This window comes from Chelonia mydas, chromosome 8, assembly GCF_015237465.2.
Source record: "Chelonia mydas isolate rCheMyd1 chromosome 8, rCheMyd1.pri.v2, whole genome shotgun sequence".
Lineage (NCBI taxonomy): Eukaryota > Metazoa > Chordata > Testudines > Cheloniidae > Chelonia > Chelonia mydas.
Window position 1 is genome coordinate 18,087,982 of NC_057854.1, and position 21,222 is coordinate 18,109,203.

At 42.1% G+C, this 21,222-nt stretch overlaps 1 protein-coding gene across 10 annotated transcripts in view; it reads left to right on the plus strand.

The window, feature by feature from the left end:
- Window positions 1-21,222, plus strand: part of TCERG1 (transcription elongation regulator 1) — a 56,208-nt gene that overhangs the window by 16,399 nt on the left and 18,587 nt on the right. For all 10 annotated transcript variants that reach the window (XM_037908047.2, XM_027833196.3, XM_037908052.2 and 7 more), the window contains 6 exons: window positions 2,023-2,138; window positions 10,347-10,435; window positions 15,394-15,554; window positions 17,310-17,376; window positions 18,519-18,654; window positions 19,907-19,996. In XM_037908047.2, coding sequence (XP_037763975.1) covers window positions 2,023-2,138; window positions 10,347-10,435; window positions 15,394-15,554; window positions 17,310-17,376; window positions 18,519-18,654; window positions 19,907-19,996 — 659 coding nt within the window. The remainder of the gene's footprint in view (window positions 1-2,022; window positions 2,139-10,346; window positions 10,436-15,393; window positions 15,555-17,309; window positions 17,377-18,518; window positions 18,655-19,906; window positions 19,997-21,222) is intronic.

A 21,222-nucleotide genomic window follows, 5' to 3' on the forward strand; every position in this document is an offset into this window, starting at 1 on the left:
AGTTGCATTGTACAGTCTTTTTTAGGCAAGATGTCCATTCCAGAAACTAGACTGCATCATTCACTTGAGTATTCCGTACAAATTTAATGTATAAAACATTTTGTAGTGGTTCTGGAACCCATGCAGAATGTGCAGTATCCAAATGTGTCTGCTTAAAATTGCTCTCTAGTATTTCATCCTCTTCTGTACTGTTCTTTAAAGTTCCAAAGTACATTTTAAGACTTTCATTCTCAGTTTTTAATATCTCTTGAATCTTGATAAATATGTAGTTTATTCTAGAGAAGTTCAACAAACTGCAGTTTTTTTGGAGCAAGAGTATCTAGCTCACCCTAGTATATTTTGTAGCTCCTAATGCATCCAAAAAAGTTGCAGACTTGTCATCTCCCTTCCCAAACCCATGGTCTCCCTAACCAAATTTTAATGTCATGGAAGGGAAAGTGATAGCAGCTGATCTTGCAGGGGACTCCTTTCTGAGACCTATTGTCACCAGACATAGTATCAAAAACGAACAGAAAACTAATCCAGAAAATAAGGGCGCCGTAACAGTATATAAACAACAAGCAGTTTGCTAAAAAGGCAACATTCTGCAAAGGAAGTCTATGCCAGGATGGTGTGCTGCTAATAGCAACCCTTCTGCATCATATAAGACCCACTAGAGCAGCCAGCAGTGCAAGTCAGAGCATTCGATAACTTCCCTCTTCCCCCTCCCCAATATTCATTGATTGGATTTTAGGTGGAGAAGTAGTCTCTGTGTTGGAGTTAGAGAAATACCTCTTCCTATCACACACTATTCTTTTATTAAAATTTAGTGCAATTTCAAGCCATCACTTTATTATAATATTTGATGGTTAACATCCCTAACTGACTATTCTTCCCAAGTGACTTGTTTCTATTGATGTAACCTCCTTTTCGGATTTTTGACTTCTAACATTTCCTGCTGGCATTGGGACTAAGTATAGGAACAGACAGACTGCTAAAGGGCAGTTTTAATTACAATTGTGAAATCGTTGCATGGAACCTGCTATAAGAAATATGTAGAATCTGAGTTATAATTTATCCTGCTAAACAAGGAATGTGCATGAGCACTTCAGGAAACTGGACTGAATTTGGAGCTCTTGTCACAGGGACACAGACTGAAAATCACATCTCTTGCTACTGTATTTACATGCAACACTTACAGTTGCTATAAAAGTTGGCGGGGGGGGGGGCGGCAAATATTCTCTTTCAGGTTGTTTACTTTGTGCATTTGGCGTTACTTTGTATTTTGTCAGTTTCCCCTGTATTGTCTGTGAGGTTCCTGTTTGCTGAAAAGTCCAGAATTTAAAATAAAAAAAAAAACCACTCAAATCAGGCCATACTCCTTACAGAGTATTCTGTCAGAAACTTTAATTTTTAAAAATGAGCCAATTTCAAAAATTAAAGTTGACTGTGTCACTTGAGTCCTGTTAGGACACTTATATGGGTAGCAAGATGTTAGTAAGAGGGATTCCATTTAAATTTTTTTCTACAGTGAATGGCCAGGATGCCTGTTTTTTGGGTCAGATTCTCTGCCCCATTCCAGTTCCTTCACAACATCTAAAAAACAGAGAGCAACCAGAATTTGGCTTCAGCTGCCAAGTTGATAGTTCTCCCAGCAGAACTTCTGCCTGGGGGACGGAGGGCATGGGGGAGAGGGGCGGGGAGAAATGGGGAGAGTAGGGTCCACTACAGCAGTTCACACACACCAACGGCCATAAGTTAGGAAAGACTAACTTACATTGGGGCTGGGATACCTTGAGATCAGGAGCCCTAACTGCCTTTCCCCCATGGTGAGTAGATCCTGGCACAGGAGAGAATCTGGCCCTTTGAGGATGACATTTAATTTAAAGTCTGATGAAGAGAGAATGGCAAAAAATAAAATAAAAAATAGTTCAACTTGAAAAACCACATTGATAAATTGAATCTGATGAGTTCAGTAAGAATTGTAGGTTACCGTAGGCAAACTTTTTTTTTTTTAAAAAAAAAAAAATCCTTTTCTGATAGAAAAAGTAGAAGAGAAGATTAAAGAGCCCATTAAAGAACCTACAGAGGAGCCTTTGCCAATGGAGACAGAAGAAGAGGAACCCAAAGAAGAACCTATAAAATTGCTGATAAAGGAGGTAAAAGACCTTGCAACTAAATAAAATCATCTTTCTATGTACATATGTGGATGCAGACATATTGATAAGAGATTATGGTTACTAATTTGAGTTCTTAGATTATTGGGGGTGATTTGAAAACAGTATTCTTTTCTCATGACATTTAGTGATTTTTTTTTAATTAAAAAGAAAAAAAATAGAGAGATGAGTCAGGGAAACATCCCAATTGAGGCAATTGTTTAAGTATATTTAAATTCCATTGAAGCCAATGTTAAGCATGTGGCTTAAGGGCTTTCCTGAATCTGGGCCTTGATTTAAATAGAAACTAAATTCTGTAGCATAATAATCAAAACATTGGTACATTTGAGAAGACCAATTGAAAACTAAGAAGCAGATATTAAGAAGGAGGGTTTTTTAAACATACTAGGCACAAAAGAAACTCTAGCAATGGTATAGGCCCATTACCAGATGGAGATGGTAAAATTGTTAATGATGCAGGAAAGGCAGAGTTGTTCAATAAATATTTCTGTTCTTTATTTGGAAAGAAGCAAGTGTAGCAAGGTACCTTCTTGGTCTCACTAGCCTCAGCTGTTTTTAGCCTTGGTGAGACAGGCTTGGGTAAAACAGTCCTAAGATGCACAGGGGCAGTCCGTTCCTTCTCTCAGTCAGTCTTTTGGGCTTGTTTTTCTTCTGTTATGAGAGGGAATGCAGCCTCCCCTCCTGGTGAGGCTTGCTGTCCTGCTGCTCCCAGCCTCCTGGCAGCTTGACTCCTTCTCTCTCTCATCCTCCCCTCTTCTCCCAACAGGGGAGGGTTTAAGAAGGTCTCAGGCAGCCCTTAGTGGGAATCAGCTGATCCTAATTGACCTCAGGTAACTCCCTCTCAGCTGATCCAAATTGATTCACTGGTAGCCCCTTCTCAGCTGAACCTGATTGACCTGTAGTTATCCCTCCTCAGTTATTAGGGAGGAGGGCATTTTAACCTTCTTGGACTGTTTTCTACCCCCCCTTGCAGCTGTCTGTTCTGAGTTTATCACATATGCCCCCTACTCCACTCAACACTACAGGGTTGGGCTACTTGCGTCGGCAAACAGTGCACCCTCGACAAGCCATCTGTGTTGCCATGCTTGATTCCGGACCTATGTTGTACTCTGAAGTGGAAGGGTTGTAGCAATAGGAATCACCTTGTTCAAATAAATTTGTTAGTCTCTAAGATGCCACAAGTACTCCTCATTCTTTTTGCTGATACAGACTAACATAGCTACCACTCTGAAACTTTTTACTCTTGTGTTTCTTTCTTTGTTTTGGTGAATCCACTTCAGAGGGGCATGGTCCGTGATGAGGGTAAACCTCCGTCTGAGTAGGTAATAGCAAAGGTTTTTTATGGCCCACTTTACCGCCAGGCATTCCTTCTCTACTTCAGCATATTTATCTTTCCTGGGCAGGAGTTTCCTACCAAGGAACAGGACTGGGTGGTGGTCTTCTCCAACCATTTGTGAAAGAATCAGTCCCAACCCAACCTCAGAGGCATCAGTTTGCAAGAAACTCTTTCTCCCAGTCTGGAGCTACCAGTACTGGGATGGTGCAGAGGGCGGTCTGCAGATCTGCAAAAGCCTCCTCGGCCGCGCTGGTCCATCTTACTATGTCTGGGCCACAGGCTTTTGTTAGGTCTGTTAATGGGCATGCCCTGGTGGCAAAGTGGGGGATGAACCCCCTATAGTATTGAACTAGTCCCAGGAATGCTCTGACCTGTTTCTTCTGGACTGGTCAGAGCCAATTCTGTATAGCCTCTAACTTGTTGAGTTGGGCTTCACTATGCCCCCCCGCCCCATATACGCGAGGTACTTGGCTTCTGCTAGCCCAGTCACGCATTTGGAGGGATTTTCAGTCAGCCTGCCTTCCTCAGGCTGTCCAGGACTGCTTCCACCTTCTCCTAGTGCGTCTTCCAGTCTGGGCTATGTATAAGGAGGTCATCAAGATAGGCAGCCCCATAGTTGCCATGTGGATGCAACAGGTTGTCCATAAGTCGTTGGAAACTTGCAGGAGCCCCATGTAAACCAAAAGGGAGGACTGTGTACTGATACAGTCCTTCTGGTGTTGAAAAGGCAGTCTTCTCTTTGTCGGCCTTGGCCAGGGGGATTTGCCAATAACCCTTGGTCAGGTCAAGGGTGGACAAAAATCGTGCTTTTCCCAATCGGTCAATTAGCTCATCTATCTGGGTATAGGATACGCATCAAATTGGGACACTTCATTCAGTTTCCGGAAGTCATTGTAGAACCTCATACTGCCATCAGGCTTAGGTACTAGGACAACTGGACTTGACCATTCGCTATGAGACTCTTCAGTGACTCCTAACTTCAGCATTTTCCTGACTTCTGTCTTGATCTTTTCTCTCTTTGCCTCTGGGATCCGGTATGGCTTGTCATTCACCTTCATTCCAGGTTCTGTGAGGATGTGATGGTGAACCTCAGTAGTCCTGCCTGGCTTTTCCAAGAATATGTCATGGTTGCATTTGATCATGTTGATCACTTCAGTTCGTTGGTCAGGGGTCAGTTCCGGGGATATTTCCAGTTGGCTGGGCTGGTTGCTTTTGGTTCCAGTTGACCCTAGAATGACGACATGAGCTTCTCTGTCTTGCCAAGGTTTCAACAAGTTTGTGATAGATCTGTTCCAGCTTCTGGCGACCAGGCTGTTGGACCTTGTAATTGACTTCTCCAATGGCTTCTATTATCTCGTATGGCCCCTGCCACCTGGCCAGGAGCTTGCTGTCCGCTGTGGGTATGAGCGCCATTATCCGATCTCCCACCTGGAATTTTCAGATCATCACTTGGCTATTGTAGTATATCCGTTGGGCCCCTTGTGCCGTCTCCATGCGTTCCCGCACTATGGGGGCACTTGGGCTATCCAGTCTTTCATCTGCAACACATGCTCAATGATGATTCTCTCTGGGTTTGGCTGTTCTTCCCAACCCTCTTTGGCATTGTCCAGCATGCCACGGGGGAGGTGACCATATAACAGCTCAAATGGGGAAAACCCATTTGAAGTCTGAGAAACCTCCCTTATAGTAAACATTAGGTGTGGCAGCAGGGCATCCCAGTTCTTCCTGTCCCAGCTCATCACCTTTCTATCATGTTCTTTAATGTTCTATTAAAACGTTCGAGGCCATCGGTCTGCGGATGATAGACTGACATCCTTAGGGTCCGTATATGGAGCATTGCACATAAATCCTTCATTAATTTAGACACAAAGTGGATTCCTTGATCCATCAGGATCTCTTTGGGTAGCCCCACTCTAGCAGAAATTTAGATTAACTCCTTAGCTATGGACCTGGACATAGTGTTCCATAGGGGTATGGCCTTGGGGTATCGGGTGGCATAAACTAGCACAACCAGTGTGTGCTGATGGCCCCAGGCTGATTTCTCCAGTGGCCCTACTAGGTCCATAGCTATTCACTCAAATGGGATTTCAATAATCGGCAGAGGTTCCAAAGGGGCCCTTAAGTGTGGTCGGGGGCCATGTAATTGGCATTCAGGACAGGAGGCACAATATCATCGGATCACCGTATAAATTCCAGGCCAAAAAGACCTCTGCAGAATTAGATTGAGGGTTTTATCTATCCCTGAATGCCCCCCTGAACAGATGGCTGTGGGCTAGATCCATCAAGCCCCTCTGATGTTTCTGCGGTACTAAGAGCTGTTCCACGACTTGCTCTTGGACCTGGACGACTCTGTATAGCAGATTCCTCTTTTATCATATAATATGGCCCTGGGCCCTTGGCTCTCCCTTCCACAGGGACCCCATTCACCTCAACTACTACTTTGCGAATATTGTTATATATTGGATCATTGGCCTGATCCTGCCCAAAATTCTCCAGTGAAGGTCCAATTTACCCAAACTCAGGGGGAAATATTTCCATCTCCCTCTTGGGGGGAATCCTCGGGGAACTGGGTCCGGCTGCGGGTTCATCAAAAGCCTGCATAGTCCCCTTGTCAGTTGGGCCAACTCTTTCCCCTACAAGTGTAGACTTCTGGTTCTGGGCCAAGATTCTCATTTCCCTCCTTATCTTCCCTCCTTTCTCGCCATGTCTTCCTCGGCTTCCCAGGAGGAGAGAACAAATCCTGGACAAATTCACGGAAGACCGGGAGGTGCTAACTATCAGGGTCATCACATTGCTCTCAGGGTTATCACCGTCTTTTGACTCCTCTCTGGGGAGTAGGCTGCCAAACCCTGGGAAGTCTCGTCCTATGAGGACTGGGTAGGGGAGTTTCGGGACTACTTCCACCGTCACCTTAGTGGGGTTTCCCAGGACTTCTATTTTTACCGGGATGGTCGGGTAGTAATTGACATCCCCATGTACACAGGATATTCCTGTGCACTTGGCCCGAGATAGTTGGTCTTGCCCGACCAGCTTTCCCGAGACCAGCGTGACGGCACTTCCCAAGTCCACTAAAGCAGTGGACTCTATGCCATTCATTTTAACTGGTCTAGTATACCTATGAGGGACCATTGCAACCCCTACTAGATTTATTAGGTCGTATGGTCCTCCTGTATCTCCCAGGTGGCATTGTATGGACTCTTCTAGGTTAGGGCATTGGGCAGCTATATGCCTTATTTCCCCACATGCCTAACATCTGTACCCTGCTTGGGGAGCCCCCTATTTTTCAGGCTGTTAGGGGCCTTATCCCCCCTCCCCCGAGTCTTCCTCCCCCAGTTCCCAAGTCTCTCCGCGATCTCTGGCTGTTCTTCAGCCTCTTCCTCCCCTCCATAGTTCTTCCCAGGGCTATGGCAACCTGGGCCCTCAGCACAGAGACTTGCCTCCTATTCTGGCGCGTTCCTTCCCCGGTGGTCTGAGAAAGTTCTTGGGCTGCTAGGTGTCTGTCTACAAGAACAACTAGCTCGTCATATGAGGAGGGATCATTTTGACTGACCCCTCTTCTTATGTCTGGTGGTAGCCCTCTCATTCTCTGCTCCTTGAGGTCTTTAAACTACAATTTGAGGACTTCAATAGCACAGATATAGGTGTGAGGTTTTTTTTTGTGGGAGTGGTGGGTGAAATTCTGTGGCCTGCGTTGTGCAGGAGGTCAGACTAGATGATCATAATGGTCCCTTCTGACCTAAATATCTATGAATCTATGTACCTGTCCAAAACTATGATTTCCACAATTTTCTCTGGGCCATGGGTCTCAGGGCGCAGCCACTTCCAGGCTAGGTGGATCAGGTCAAACAGCTGGGACCTCGGCGCTTTGCTGTCCCAGTATTTCCACTCGTGAAACCGCTGGGCCCTTATGGCTGTCATCATGCCAGACCTTGCCAGGATCTCTGCCTTCAGCTGGGGGTAATCTGTAACTGCTTCTGTTATGTGAAAATACGCCTTCTGGGCCTCCCCACACAGAAAAGAAGCAAGGATACTTCCCCACCGGTCTTGGGGCCAGGCCTCCCGCAGGGCCGTTCTCTCGAACACGAGGAGATATGCATCTATGTTGTCATCCATCGTCATCTTCTGTAAGTAGTTGCTTGCCTGCAGGGGTCAGGTCCCATGGGGGCCGTGCATCCGAGTGGTCAGGGCCTTTAGCTGGTTTACAACCTCATGCAGGGTGGCTCGATCCTGGGCTGCCTGGGTCATCAGTAATTGATTCGTCTCCTGCTGTATTCACACTGACTCCTGCTGGGTAGCCATCTGAACCCTGGTAGCCTCTTGTTGGGCTGCGGTGGCCTGCACCAACGCCTTCACTAACTCCATTTTTTTTTTCTTCTTCTTGGGGTGATATACCCTGCCTTGAGATGGTGCGCCACGAAGTCTCGCTCACATATCCTACCCCTGACACAACGTGTGGCAAGACACCTTCTCGGTCTCACCAGCCTCAGCTGTTTTTAGCCTTGGTGAGATGGGCTTGGGTAAAACAGTCCTTCTAAGATGCACAGGGGCAGTCTGTTCCTTCTCTCAGTCTTTGGGGCTTGTTTTTCTTCCCTTATGGGAGGGAATGCAGCCTCCCCTCCTGGTGAGGCTTGCTGTCCTGCTGCTCCTGGCAGCTTGACTCCTCCTCTCTCTCATCCTCCCCTCTTCTCCCAACAGTGGAGGGATTAAAAAGGTCTCAGGCAGCCCTTAGTTGGAATCAGCTGATCCTAATTGACCTCAGGTAACTCCCTCTCAGCTGATCCAAATTGATTCACTGGTAACCCCTTCTCAGCTGAACCTGGTTGACCTGTAGTTACCCCTCCTCAGTTGATAGGGAGAAGGGCATTTTAACCTTCTGGGACTGTTCCTTCTCCCCCCCCCCCCCCCCCCCCCCCCCCCCCCGCAGCTGTCTGTCTTGAGTTTATCACACAAGATGTAGTCATATCAAGTGAGGGTGAGGTACTTTCCAGCCCATTAGTAATTGAAGAGGATGTTAGATGACTTCTCTTAGGGATAAGCATTCTTAAATCAGCAGGCCTGGATAAATTACTTCAAAGACTTCTAAAAGAGTTGGCTGGGGAGATCTCTCAACTGCTTATGTTAATTATTAATAAATCTTGAAATACTGTGGAAATTATAGACTATTCTAAAAGAGTACTACTGTTGTGCCATTATTCCAAAAGGGCAAGTGGGATGACCTGGGAAACAGGTCAGTGAGCCTGACATCAGTCCCAGGCAAAATAGTGGAAAAACTGATAGGGAACACAATAAAGAATTAAAGGACGGTAATATAATTAATGCCAATAAACCTAGTATTATGGAATGTAGGTCTTGTCAAACAAGCCTGATTTCATTCTCTGAGGTATTACAAGTTTGGTTGATAAACTTCAAAGAAGTAGTGTACTTATTTTGTAAGATGTTTGACTTAGTGTGGCCTTGTGGTAGCTGTTTTGGTCCCAGGACATTAGAGGGACCTGAGGAGCTCTGTTGGTGAAAGAGAGAAGCTTTCATGCTCAAACAGAAGTTAGTCCAATAAAAGATATTGCTTCATCCACGTTGTGTCTTTAGTACTGCATCACATTCTGATTAAACTAATTAGCACAGTATATCCATGGAACATGTTAAATGGATTAAGAACTAGCTGACAGGTCTCAAAAAGAAGGCATCAGTGGGGAATCATCAATCAGTTGTGGTGACGCAAATGAAGTTCCAAAGGGCTTGGTACTTTGCCTGACACTACTTAGCATTTTAATCAGTGATCTGGAAGCAAATATAAAATCGCTGCTGATAAAATTTGCAGATGACACAGATTGGCAGAATGGTAGATAATGATCATATGGACCAATCTGAAAGGGCCCAGGTCACCAGGAAATCCAAACAAAATGTGTTTTAATACAGCCAAGTGCAAACTTATACATCTAGGAACAAGGACACAGGCCATATCTACAGAATGGTGGACTATCCTGTAAAGGGATGACTGAAAAGATTTAGGGGTCATAGTGTACAACAACTCAATGTTGCTAGCTCCCAGTGTGATGCTATGGCAAAAAGGGCTAATGCAATCCTTGGCTGTATAGACAAAGGGAGAAGTGAGAATGAGTAGGGAGATGATATTTATATCAACATATAGCATTACTGAGAATGATAGAGGTTTACTATGTATGATTCTGGTGTCCACATCTTAAAAAGGACGTTGAAAAACTGGAGAGGGTGCAGAAGAGCCACAAAAACGATTCAAGGGCTGGAGAAAATAACTTACAGTGAGAGGGTTTAGAGCACAATCCTTTTTAGCTTATTGAGAAGAAGATTAAGGTGACTTGGTTAGTATTTAAGTACCTTCACGGGAAGAAAGTACCAGGTACTAAAGTGCTCTTTAATCTAGCATATAAAGAACTGGTGGCTGGAAGCTGCAGCCAGACAAATTGACATTCGAAATTAGGCACAAATTTTTTAACAGTAAGGGTGATTAACCATTGGAACAAACTACCATGGGAAGTGGTGGATTCTCCATCTCTTGAAGTCTTCAGATCAAGACTGGATGTCTTTCTGTAAGACGTGTTTTAGCCAAACAAAAGTTGTGTTAGTCAAAAACAAGTTATTGGGCTCAATAATTGGGGAACTGGGTCAAAATTAGTGGCGTTTGATATATAGGTGGTCAGACTAGGTGATCTAATAGATTCTTCCTGCCTTAAACTCTGTGAATATAATTGAGGCTGTTGATTAACATTATTTTAAATAAATAAATTTGATTCCACATTACTGTCAATTGGATATAAATGAAATAGCTGAACAGAGAACATGGCAGACTCTTACAACCTTTATTTTTTCCCTTCTAGGAACCAAAAGAGGAAGAAATGACTGAAGAAGAAAAAGCAGCTCAGAAAGCAAAACCAGTTGCAACTACTCCTATTCCTGGAACCCCATGGTATGTAGTGAACTCCCAATCCACACCTTTGGTATTCCAATTCCTTTCCCTGTAGTATGTTGCAGGAAATGTGTTGTTGATGAGGAGTGTTGCTCCGTTGTTGGAACAGGAGGCTGGGAGTCAGGACTCCTGAATTCTTTCCTGGCTCTTTCACTGACTCTCTGGGTTTCCTAGAGCCAGTTACATAATTTGCTTTGCCTCTTACCTGTCTGTTAAATGGTTCCAACGCTGTACCTGCCTTACAAGGGGAATGGAGCTCAAGATTTGTAAAGTTGTTTGAAATCCTAAAATGAAGTATACTTCAAACTTCAAAGTAATATTAACAGTATTATTGCAAGATCTCTAAATTGAGGGTAATGAAGCCTAGTCTCTGGAAGCAAAAATAGGACTGTGAAGGACAAAGCTCTGTAGATCTTAACGTTAATAGGAAGTTTGGGAATATCATTTGACATTTGGATGTATATCTGTCAACCACATTGGAGCCCTTAAGTTTGGAATTGTTGCTGGTCAGTGTGCTAATATGAAAGTAATCATGCTGTGAAATAGTAGATCAGAGAACCTACTGTAAGAAAGAAAATCATGGGGACCATTGGAAGGAGCTGTCTGCCATTTACAAGAAATGTATACACAGTATTCCAAAGGGGCTTCCTGACATGATTAAAATATATGGTGGATATACACAATACAGACTAGAAAATCTGGTGGGAAAACCTCTGTAACTCTGCTTGGTGGATTTTTTTTTTTTTAAACATTTTCTTTTTCAAGTGGTTGTCCACAGGATTCCATTTTTGGTGCACATATACCCAGTGCATGGGAGATCACATTCTTTTGCCGATCAGCATCTTTTGAGGGCGCACCTACCTCCAGCTGTCTAAGGAGATAGAGAGAAGAGTAGGCCCAAGCATGTCTCAGTTCCTTCTTATTGCCTGCGGCAGCAAGAGACAACCCCTATAGAAGTCATGCTTCTGTACGACTTTGTTGTAGACAGTTAGTGGTGAGTTAGTATAGTTGTTACATAGTTAACATTTAGTTTGACTGTTAGCTACAAAAACAATTGTTTTTGTATTTTTTACTAACGTTTTTCATAGAGAGTAGGCTCAGAGCTACCAGCAGCTGTTCCTTCAGAGACTACTTTTTGAGCAGGAGAAGGGCATGGGTCTTAGAGGATATGTGTACACTGAGGTGGGAGGGTCCCAGAGCTTGGGCTGCAGCCTGACTGGATGTCTACACTGCCAATAATCAGATTCTTAGCCCAAGCCCTGTGAGTCCAAATCAGCTGGCTCGGGTCAGCTGCTGGTATCTAATTGCAGTGTAGGTATGCCCACAGGGAACAGGCCCTCATTATTCGCCTGTGTCCACCAGTGTAGTAGCCATATGCTTATTGGTCACGGCCGTACTGGAGTACAGGCGTCCTGGAGTATGCAACCATATTCCCACAAGACAACATCCTCTGTCCCCATTTTGGGGGGTTAGATCAGAGGTGGGCAAACTGTGGCCTGCGGGCCACATCCAGTGACATCCACTGAAAGGAGCAAATCAGCTGAAGTTCAGAACATTCTGCTCCAAAGCAGGAAATTCTCAACAATATTGACTTAAAAGCTAAATGGAAGAGGTTTCCTATGTGAACGTTTCAGCATCAGTTATATCTCTTTCAGCAACACCCATTTCAGCAAAATTGGACTATTTACTAACTCCGAAACCATCTTGATTTTTCAGGTAGTTCCATAAAGTGTTCATCTAGTAGCAATATCTGCTCATCACCCTCCTATCTATGGCTGCACTGTATTTTTGCACCCTCGAGTGGCTAGATTTCTAAAGGGCCTTATTCATCGTTTTCACGCAGTTTGGGATACCTAAGTGTAATATTAAGTGTTGATGGGTCCCCCCCTGTGAGCCAATAGCAACCTGCTCCCTATACCTATCAGTGAAACCTTCTTTTTTAGAAGACCTTACACTAACTCAAAGGGAGAGAAGATTCAGACCCCCATGGAAGGTCCCCCTTATATAGTGTTTCATAAGGACAGGTTTACTCTCAGACCTCATTCCAAATTCCTAGCCAGAGTTGCTTCAGAGTTCCATATGAACCAATGTATTCTTCTCCCGGTCTTCTTTCCCAAGCCTCATCAACCCCAGGGGATGCAATACTTCATATTCTTGATGTAGTAAGGGCATTGTCATATTAGCTTAACAGAACAGAAACATTTAGGAACACACCTAGATTGTTTGGGACTTTCCTGACAGGTTTAAGGGCCAGGCAGTATACTCAAAGAGATTATCAAAACGGGTCTCCAGCAGTTAAAAATTTCTTACAAGCTAGCCAAGTGAGATTCCTCTAGCCACATGAGAGTTCATTTCACTAGAGCTCAGGCAACCTTTGCTGCCTGTCTGAAGAATGTACCTATTTCTGAAATGTATAGGGAAGCCATGTGGAACTCAGTCCACACATTTACAAGATACTATTCTTTGGTAGATGGTTCCAAAAATTATCCCCATTTTAGTGGAGTTGTCTTACAGTCATTCTTTAAGTAGGACTTCTAGTACCTAGCTCCAAGCAAACAGGCAACTGCTGGTTAGTCACCAAGAGTGGAACTGTGATTCTTTGAGACGTGTTGTCCACATGGATTCCATGATCCACCCTCCTGACCCTGCTACTACAGAGTACTACTTCTCTGGTATTTTGTATTGGCAAAGGAACTTAGGGTTGGTTGGGCCTGCGCCACCATTTATGTTCTCAGGTATGGGGATGTGTCGCCATCTAGAGCACGGATGTGGCCTTAAGGGACACTGCTGGCAAAATAATCTGATCTCATGAGCATGAGGTGTACATGCACCTAGAGTGGAATCCATCTAGATCCCTGGTTCTTGAACTTTTTTTTCCACGGATCACTTAAAAATTGCTGAGGGTCTCGGCGGACCACTTAATGACCTTTCCAAATGCTGTTTGTACCATTGGCTAACTATTGTAAAATGCTTTGGATAAAAGCGCTATATAAAAAAAACCCTTAATAACGCTTTTTTGTTCTACAAATAAAAGCATACAACTCATATTTCAATATCAGTAGTCTTACCTTTCTAATGCAATGGATGTGCCCTCTCTCCCCTAATGTTGCAGCCCCTGAGCTGGGGCTGGGAAGGATGGGGGGGCAGCAGTCTCCCCCACCACAGCAGCCACAGAGCTGAGGCTGGGAAGGAGGGCCGTCTCTCCCCAGCAGCCACAGTCCTGGAGCCGGGTAAATTCACCTCTTTCTCTGGCTGATGCAGCCCTGCATGTCCCAGATTCCCTCCACCCCCTCTTCTCACCCCACTGCCCCCTCCCACCTACCCTCTGTTCCCCCCAAGGTCACCACCTCTCCTTACATGTGCATCTTCTCCAGAGTCCAGGCACCTAATTAGTGGAGTCACGCCTGCACGGCTCCACTAATTAGGTGGGTGGCCCTTCATTCTCTTGTGTGCGGCCACCCAGGCGTGCACCTTAGAGGGAACTATCCGTGGACCACCTGAATGGCGCTTGCGGACCACTGGTGGTCCACAGACCGTGGTTTGAGAACCTCTGATAACCTCTTGAAGATCCACAGTTACTGTGAGATAAGTAACCATTCTTTGTGTCTAAATAAAGGAGCCTAATAATGTCATTTCTTTGCAAGTCCGGTTTAACCACTGATGTCTCTTTAATACCTGGGTCTTAGAACAATTAAAGTCAAGTCTCTATCTAAGGCTACCTCTGTAACCACTAACATAGTAAACCAGCAGTTTTCACTTCAGAGCATGGTCTGTAAATTTCAGACAGCAGTGTTAGGATTGAATTTTCCCATCTGGTGACTTTATCAAGGTAGAGGAGATAGAAGGTTCCTTAGTACTAATATCTGATTCAGACTTCTAGACCTAATACTTTTCTAGAGTGGTATTGGATTTTCTCTGTCTTTTGGTAAACATGTTGGTAAAATTCGATTTTTGAGCTTTGAGGCCTATTATGTAAACTACCAGGGAAAACCAGTCCTTCAGTTCTCTTCAGGGAAAATAGATACATCTTGCAGTTATGTGTTAAATATAACCTAGACCTGACTATGACCTACATTCTGGTATCCTGTAGCGTAGTAGCAGGCGAGCTCACCAGAACAGAAAATCAATCACATGAATAGGAGCTAGACCAAAATAATACAAGGCACATTATTTCCTATATGGAGATGTAGTTCAGGCTAGACTTTTACACATTTGGTGGAAACAACAAACGCAGATTTGTTAGAGGACAGATGCATTCAGAAGTGGCTCCCCTTCTCTCCCACAGAACTCAACTTTTCCAATCTGTTGGTGTATGGGTTTTTTTTAATGTCTTCCCCTGTGGCTATTTCCTCATGCTTCTCTAATGCTGCATACAGTTTTATGAAGCAGCAGCTGCAGAATGAAAATTGACTAGGCTCCAGTCAGTTTTACTTCCCCCTCAGGGTTTTGATCAGTAGCAGTGACACTTTAATATTTTCAGTTTTACTCTTTGCTGGTTGAGAAAGCAGTAGTATCAAATGCAGAATATCAGCTCTATTGCTGAGTGAGTAGGATGGTACTGTGTTGTTTCTCATTTGGAAGGTTAGCTTTGCAACATTATAAAGCTGCATTTTTTAACGAAAATTTATATTCTGCAGAAACTGAAAGTTTTAGGCCACTTGCCAGAGAAAGTTCTCTACTGGTGTTTGGTGAGTGTGTGTGGGTTTTTAACCCTGTTGAAGTGCAGTATCATTCATTTAGCATCAGTTTGTTTTCCTCTGTTTCTGTAAAGTGGATAGTGAATAGCTGGAATAGATTAGAAATCTAAATTCTTTGCAGGGCAACATTAGAAAGCGTTGTCTTTTTTCTGGGTGACTTCATATTTTCAGTTCTCATGGGTGTTATAAAGCAGGCATATAAAATGAATATAGCTAAAACCGAACTTGGTGCATGTGCATTCTCTGTTTCAAAATTCTTAGGTGTGTGGTATGGACTGGTGATGAGCGGGTTTTTTTCTACAACCCAACCACTCGTCTCTCTATGTGGGACCGGCCAGAGGACTTAATTGGAAGAGCTGATGTGGACAAAATTATTCAGGAACCTCCTCACAAAAAAGGAATGGAAGAAGGAAAGAAACAAAGTAAGAGGAAAATCATCATTATTAGTCCCCATTCTCCCCATCACCACCTTCATAGGATTAATAGAGAGACAATGAACAACCTTTCACACAAGCTCCATTTTGTGCTTATTTTCAAAACGAGCATAAAAAATAAGTGATAGAACTGTAAGCTGACTTTGAAAAATGAGGTGTAATTATGAAATCAGAGACAACTAAATTAAGAAGCTGATTGGGATAGTAAATTGCAGATATATAAAGTGCTTAGAAAGAAAGTCCAAGAGAATAAAGGGGATGTTAATGACAGGAGAAATGTTATGTCTGTTAAAAGAAAATATGTATGAAAACAGACTAAAGAAATAAACAGTCTTTATTGAGAAGAAAGGTAGAAATGGTTAAAAAAATTATAGGAAACGAATAGATTTTCAGGCCAACAAAAAGTAGACAAAGATCTAATCACAAAGGTAAGACAGTAAAATACTGGAGCATCGAAAGAAGGGAATTAAATTAACGTTGACTGAAATAAAATTCTGCAGAGATCAGAAATTGGTTATTTCTGGAGGTTAGGCAGCATTGTTTTCATTAGGAAGCTACTGAAGTAAGACTATTTTGGGCATAATTTCTAATACATCATCCAAGAATGATAGACTTGCACATTTAGGGGGGAAGGCTGTTCTTGGAAGGAGAGGTATAAGGGTGATGATTTAATTCTAAAAACAGTAGTGCAAAATATTACTTTGCAATTAGAAGATGTAAATGCTTCATAGAGCCCATTTATAAAGGCATGTTTTAGCCTCAGTTTTTTTTGGAAATGTGAGGTAGATGTTTAATTCCTTTAAAATATAAAACTGACCACAAATCATGTAGTGCAGTGTTTCTCAAACTTTTTGTGCTGGCTAGCCATGGACTTAAAAGAAAAAAATCATGACCCCCTCCCACCCTCCCTCTAGAAAGAATTGTGACCCTCTACCGTCAGCCCCACTCAGGGCACAGGGCTCGGGGCTTCAGCCAGGCCTGGGGCTTGGGAGTCGGGGCTCCAGCACCCCTTGAGGAGTTCCTGCTTGCAGCTTTCTTCCCTGGTGATCCTAATGAAGTGGAGTGGTGGCCCACTGTTTGATAACAACTGATGATGTGTTTTCTTCCAACTTATACTAAAGTGCGCCCCAGTCCTACAGTCAGATCCACGGGGGGAGGAAAGTGGGTCACCTATACAGTTCCCTGGGCTTCTTGCTGGGTTTAGGGATGATAGTTCGATTACTTAATTTCACTGAAATGAATGAGTTCAGCATTTTGAGTTTGTATATTTGTGGTTCTGTTGTATTTTCTGCATGCTAGACCAAGCTTTGGCAAAAAGTGTATAAAACACCAATGAAAATAGAGTTCTTAAATCTTGTTATGGGAAAGGGATTTTAAATGTAATTAGTTAGCAGATTTCATAAGAACTAATCCCATCTGTTGAATGAATGGAAAACAGAATATGGAAGAGAATTGTTTTGTGGCTAATATTACAAAACCAGGGTGTTGGCGCTTGCTGTAACAATCTGATTTATAGGGATAATTAAAGATGGAGAGTTAAGCATAATGCCATAATGACAAAAATTACCGATCTCTGATGATATTTCTCTAAAACTGAATGAAGAATAGCATCTAATTTCTTTCAAAATAGAGAGTTAAAATTGTGATCAGGCAGCTTTATATAGTACGCAAGAAGCTTCAGGCATAAGTTGTGAACTTTTCTTTACTTCATCTAGAAGACTGTTAATGAAACTTACCTTACAGTTAAAGAAGATCATGAATCAGCGGAGGAAACAAATGATGATGAGCCTATTAAAACAAAGAAGCGGAAGTAAGTTAATCTTAAACTCTTAAATGGACTTAGTCTAGATCTAGAAGGCTCCGTCCTGGTCTCAGCGGCACTAATGCAACCCTGTTGAAGGCAATGGGATTGCGTGGGTGTAACGGAACAGGATTACTTTAGATTTCTGCTACCTTTCTTGCTAATGTTACTAAGTTTGAGGGTTTTAGAGCTGGATAGAATTCGTGTTGAGAGAGAATTCCATCTTCTGTGGAAGTCATAAATAATAAATGTGTGTTTGTGATAGAAGCTATCTGTGATAGCCAGATCTCCCTCAGCAGCATTTTGAGCTGTCTTTACATTATACAGTTCTGTGGCATTAGCATATGCCACTCATTTGCCCAGTTTGTGTTCACTCTGTTTGCACAAGTTTTTGTTGCCCAAAAAAGATAGTAGTATGGATTTTTGAGCTGGAGTTTTTCTATAAAAAGGCTGTTTTGACTGTGCTATAACGTCATGAGTGATTGTTTTTGCTCTCTTTGATTTACAGAAAACCAGGGCAAATTTTATTGTTCCTAGAGCTATATGCCTTGTTACAAGTAGAACTACTTCCATCTTGGTATTTTATGTTGTTTGATGTAATCATGAGGTAGTCCCTGGTTATGACTGCGAGAATTTAGAATAATACTTCTGGGAACCAAGAATGTCTCAGTAAATATCCCTAGAGGAGCAGTGTATTTTTGAAAAATGTCTTAACAACGTGGATTATTTGGTGGGGTTATTTTTTTGGCAGTTCCCTCCTTAAACTCAATTTGATGTACATTATAAATGTTATAAACTTGCTCAATCATGTCCTTTTTAACTCAGTAAACAGAGCCTGGTGTTTTTGACAAAGAGAGAGAATATAAATAGAGTATAAAACAAAAGATGGATTAAACTTTTAACCATAAAACTACTTTTCTTTCTAGTGATGTTACATTTTCTTTTGTGATTCGCTTTATAGTACTTAAAATCGGAATGCCTTGTTTGTGTTTATTCACTCTGATGTGTCAGTCTTTGACAAACCTCTTGCAGTGGTTTGTACAAGCCTGTATTGCTGGAATGATCTAAAATTTCTGTTCTATGTGTGACGCAGTTAGATTTCTTAACTGCAGTGTTAACATCACTTCTAAGAGGATGTTTCATTTTTACAGGAAAGATGACAACAAAGACATTGATTCAGACAAGGAGGCTGCCATGGAAGCTGAAATTAAAGCCGCACGTGAGAGGGCCATTGTCCCTCTGGAGGCGCGAATGAAACAGTTCAAGGATATGCTGCTAGAGAGAGGGGTCAGAGGAACTATCCTTTTGCAATAAAGTAGAACCTTGTTAATTCTTACTTTGCTAATTTGCAAGCCTAATAATTCTCATACACGCAAAAGCAATCTCATTCCACTTCTGAGGAAAGATTGAATATAATTAGGGGCTGTGATTACTAAAATCATCACAGTTATCCTAAATAATTAAAACTGAGCTAAGTTGTCAAAATAAGTGAACTAAATATTCTGTGATGAATTATCTTTTCCTTTCATACCTCCCAATTCTTTGAGCCACAATCAGTGTGAATTAGCAAGATTTTGTTTTATATTTAATTTTCCGATGCTAGTTTTCAAGTTTCAGCAGTGTGCTGCTGATGTATAGCAAAGAGAAGGGGATAAATCCCTGCCCCGAAGACTTTTTTCTATTTAAAAAAGTATGTAGTATATTGACAGGTCAAAACATAGGTAGGGAGGTGGAGACTTTTCAGAGGCACAAAAGTCATATTAGGCACCCAGTACCCATTGAAAATCAGTGGGAGTTGAGCACCTCGTTCCTGTTTGTTCTTTTAAAATCTTCCCATAATCACAACTTGAAAGGAGAAAAAGTTTCGCCTCATCTTTCCTTAGACTATTCTGCTAATGTGGAAAACTAGCCATTTATTTTTTAATTAAACTAAGTTTGAGGCTTGTTCAATCCCAGTTGACTTTTATAGATGCATTGACTTGCATATAAACATTGCTATCATTCTAGGAAAAGAGAAGAGGTTCCAAATTTGAAGTGATGCCTGTACATCTTTTGTTTTGATCCACGGCAGTGGCATTTTATGGGTTATTACAAAAAAGCTCCGTTGAGATCAGCTTACAGATAGCATTTTTTCAATACAAAGATCCATTTGTGTATGAGAAACTTTTAATTTAAAAACTCAGAACGTTTAGCAAAGGAACAGAGCAGTCATGGGAAATCAAAATGCAAAGCTTGAAGGTTCTCTTCTGATGTAGCGATTTTTAAATGCCACGCAGTAGTGGTTATTTTAATGAGTAATTAGATGTGTGTTACTTCTGTGTAATTATGTAGAAGTTTTCAGAGCCAATTAGTGTGGAAATTTGCCATGCTAACCTCCCACCGCTTGTCATCTATTAGTGATGAAAACTTCAGGATGGATTTCGGTTATGTCTTCTTTTTAACAGGTGTCCTGTAGATTTCAAGCAAAACGCACAGCCTTTGTATCTTTAGGGGAACTTAATTACCAGGCAAAATCCTGTCTATTTTTTACTTTTTAAAGGTTTCTGCCTTTTCAACCTGGGAGAAGGAGCTGCACAAGATAGTTTTCGATCCTCGGTACTTGCTTCTCAATCCTAAAGAAAGGAAACAGGTAATAGAAAAGGTTAATTAACTTCAAGACACACATCATTAAAAATAATCTTTGAAAGTATAGTTCTTTAAAACCTCCCCTTCGGGGACCTGTGTTGCAAATGTCTTTTTTTTTTAAATGCTTTATTTTCAACAAAGAGAGCAGAAGCTGGTACTTTCTCTGATGGTAAGATTTATTTCCTGATGCAATGAAAATTATATATGGTTAGGTGGCTGCCAAAAAAGAGGTGCAGCAGAGAGCATCTTCATTGTCACACCAAAATATTAATAAAATGAGTAACAAACACATTAAAAATCTGAGCAATGAAAAATTCAAGCACATGCTTTATTATAAGGCAGGCTCAGTCCAGGAATCCTTTCCCCAGATGAAGGAAGAAAAGTGAAAAAACTTGAAAAGCCTAGGAGAGGAATAAGTCCCTTTTCTTAACATATTACCCAGAAATGTTTCATCTTTTTATTTTTATATTAGTATATTTAAATCCTCCAAATAAGTCTCAGGTTAACAAACAAGTTATGGGGGGGAAATGTTTATATGATGACAAATACTAATGTATTACACCACTTCCCATACATGCATTGGGAATGGATTCTGAGTGTATTACAGAAGCAATTCCAATCTCTACATTACTGTTGCTATGCAAATATGTGAGTGTTGCATAAATGGATGGTCTCTATTATAATGGTAATTAATCCCTTAGTGTAAGTAGTCAGGATTACGCAGGATGCCCATGCTAATATAAAATGTATCAGTTGTTAGGGGGAAAGGAGAAGTTCTGTTCTCTTGTAAAGAGGTATCTAACAAGAATGGATTAGTAATTCCTTCCAAAATAATGGTGTGGGTCTGTGTGTGTGTGTGTATTACACACACACACACCCCCTCCCCCCATTATTTTGGAAGGAATTACTAATCCATTCTTGTTATATACCTCTTTACAAGAGAACAGAACTTCTCCTTTCCCCTAACAACTGATACATTTTATATTAGCATGGGCATCTTGCCTAATCCTGACTACTTATATATATATATAAAGAATGAATGAATGAAAGGGAAATGGTATTGGTTATTTTGGGTATTTGAGTACTGCCAGGGTACATCTACTAGCAGAGCTTGGGGAGATATGGTAAAATGGCTTCCTTTGGAATTGTCCTGCAATTGGAGAAATAAATGTTGGGCCCGGGCCCTGAGGGGTCATACAGAGACCATCTGTGAGTGTGAGATTTCTGTAC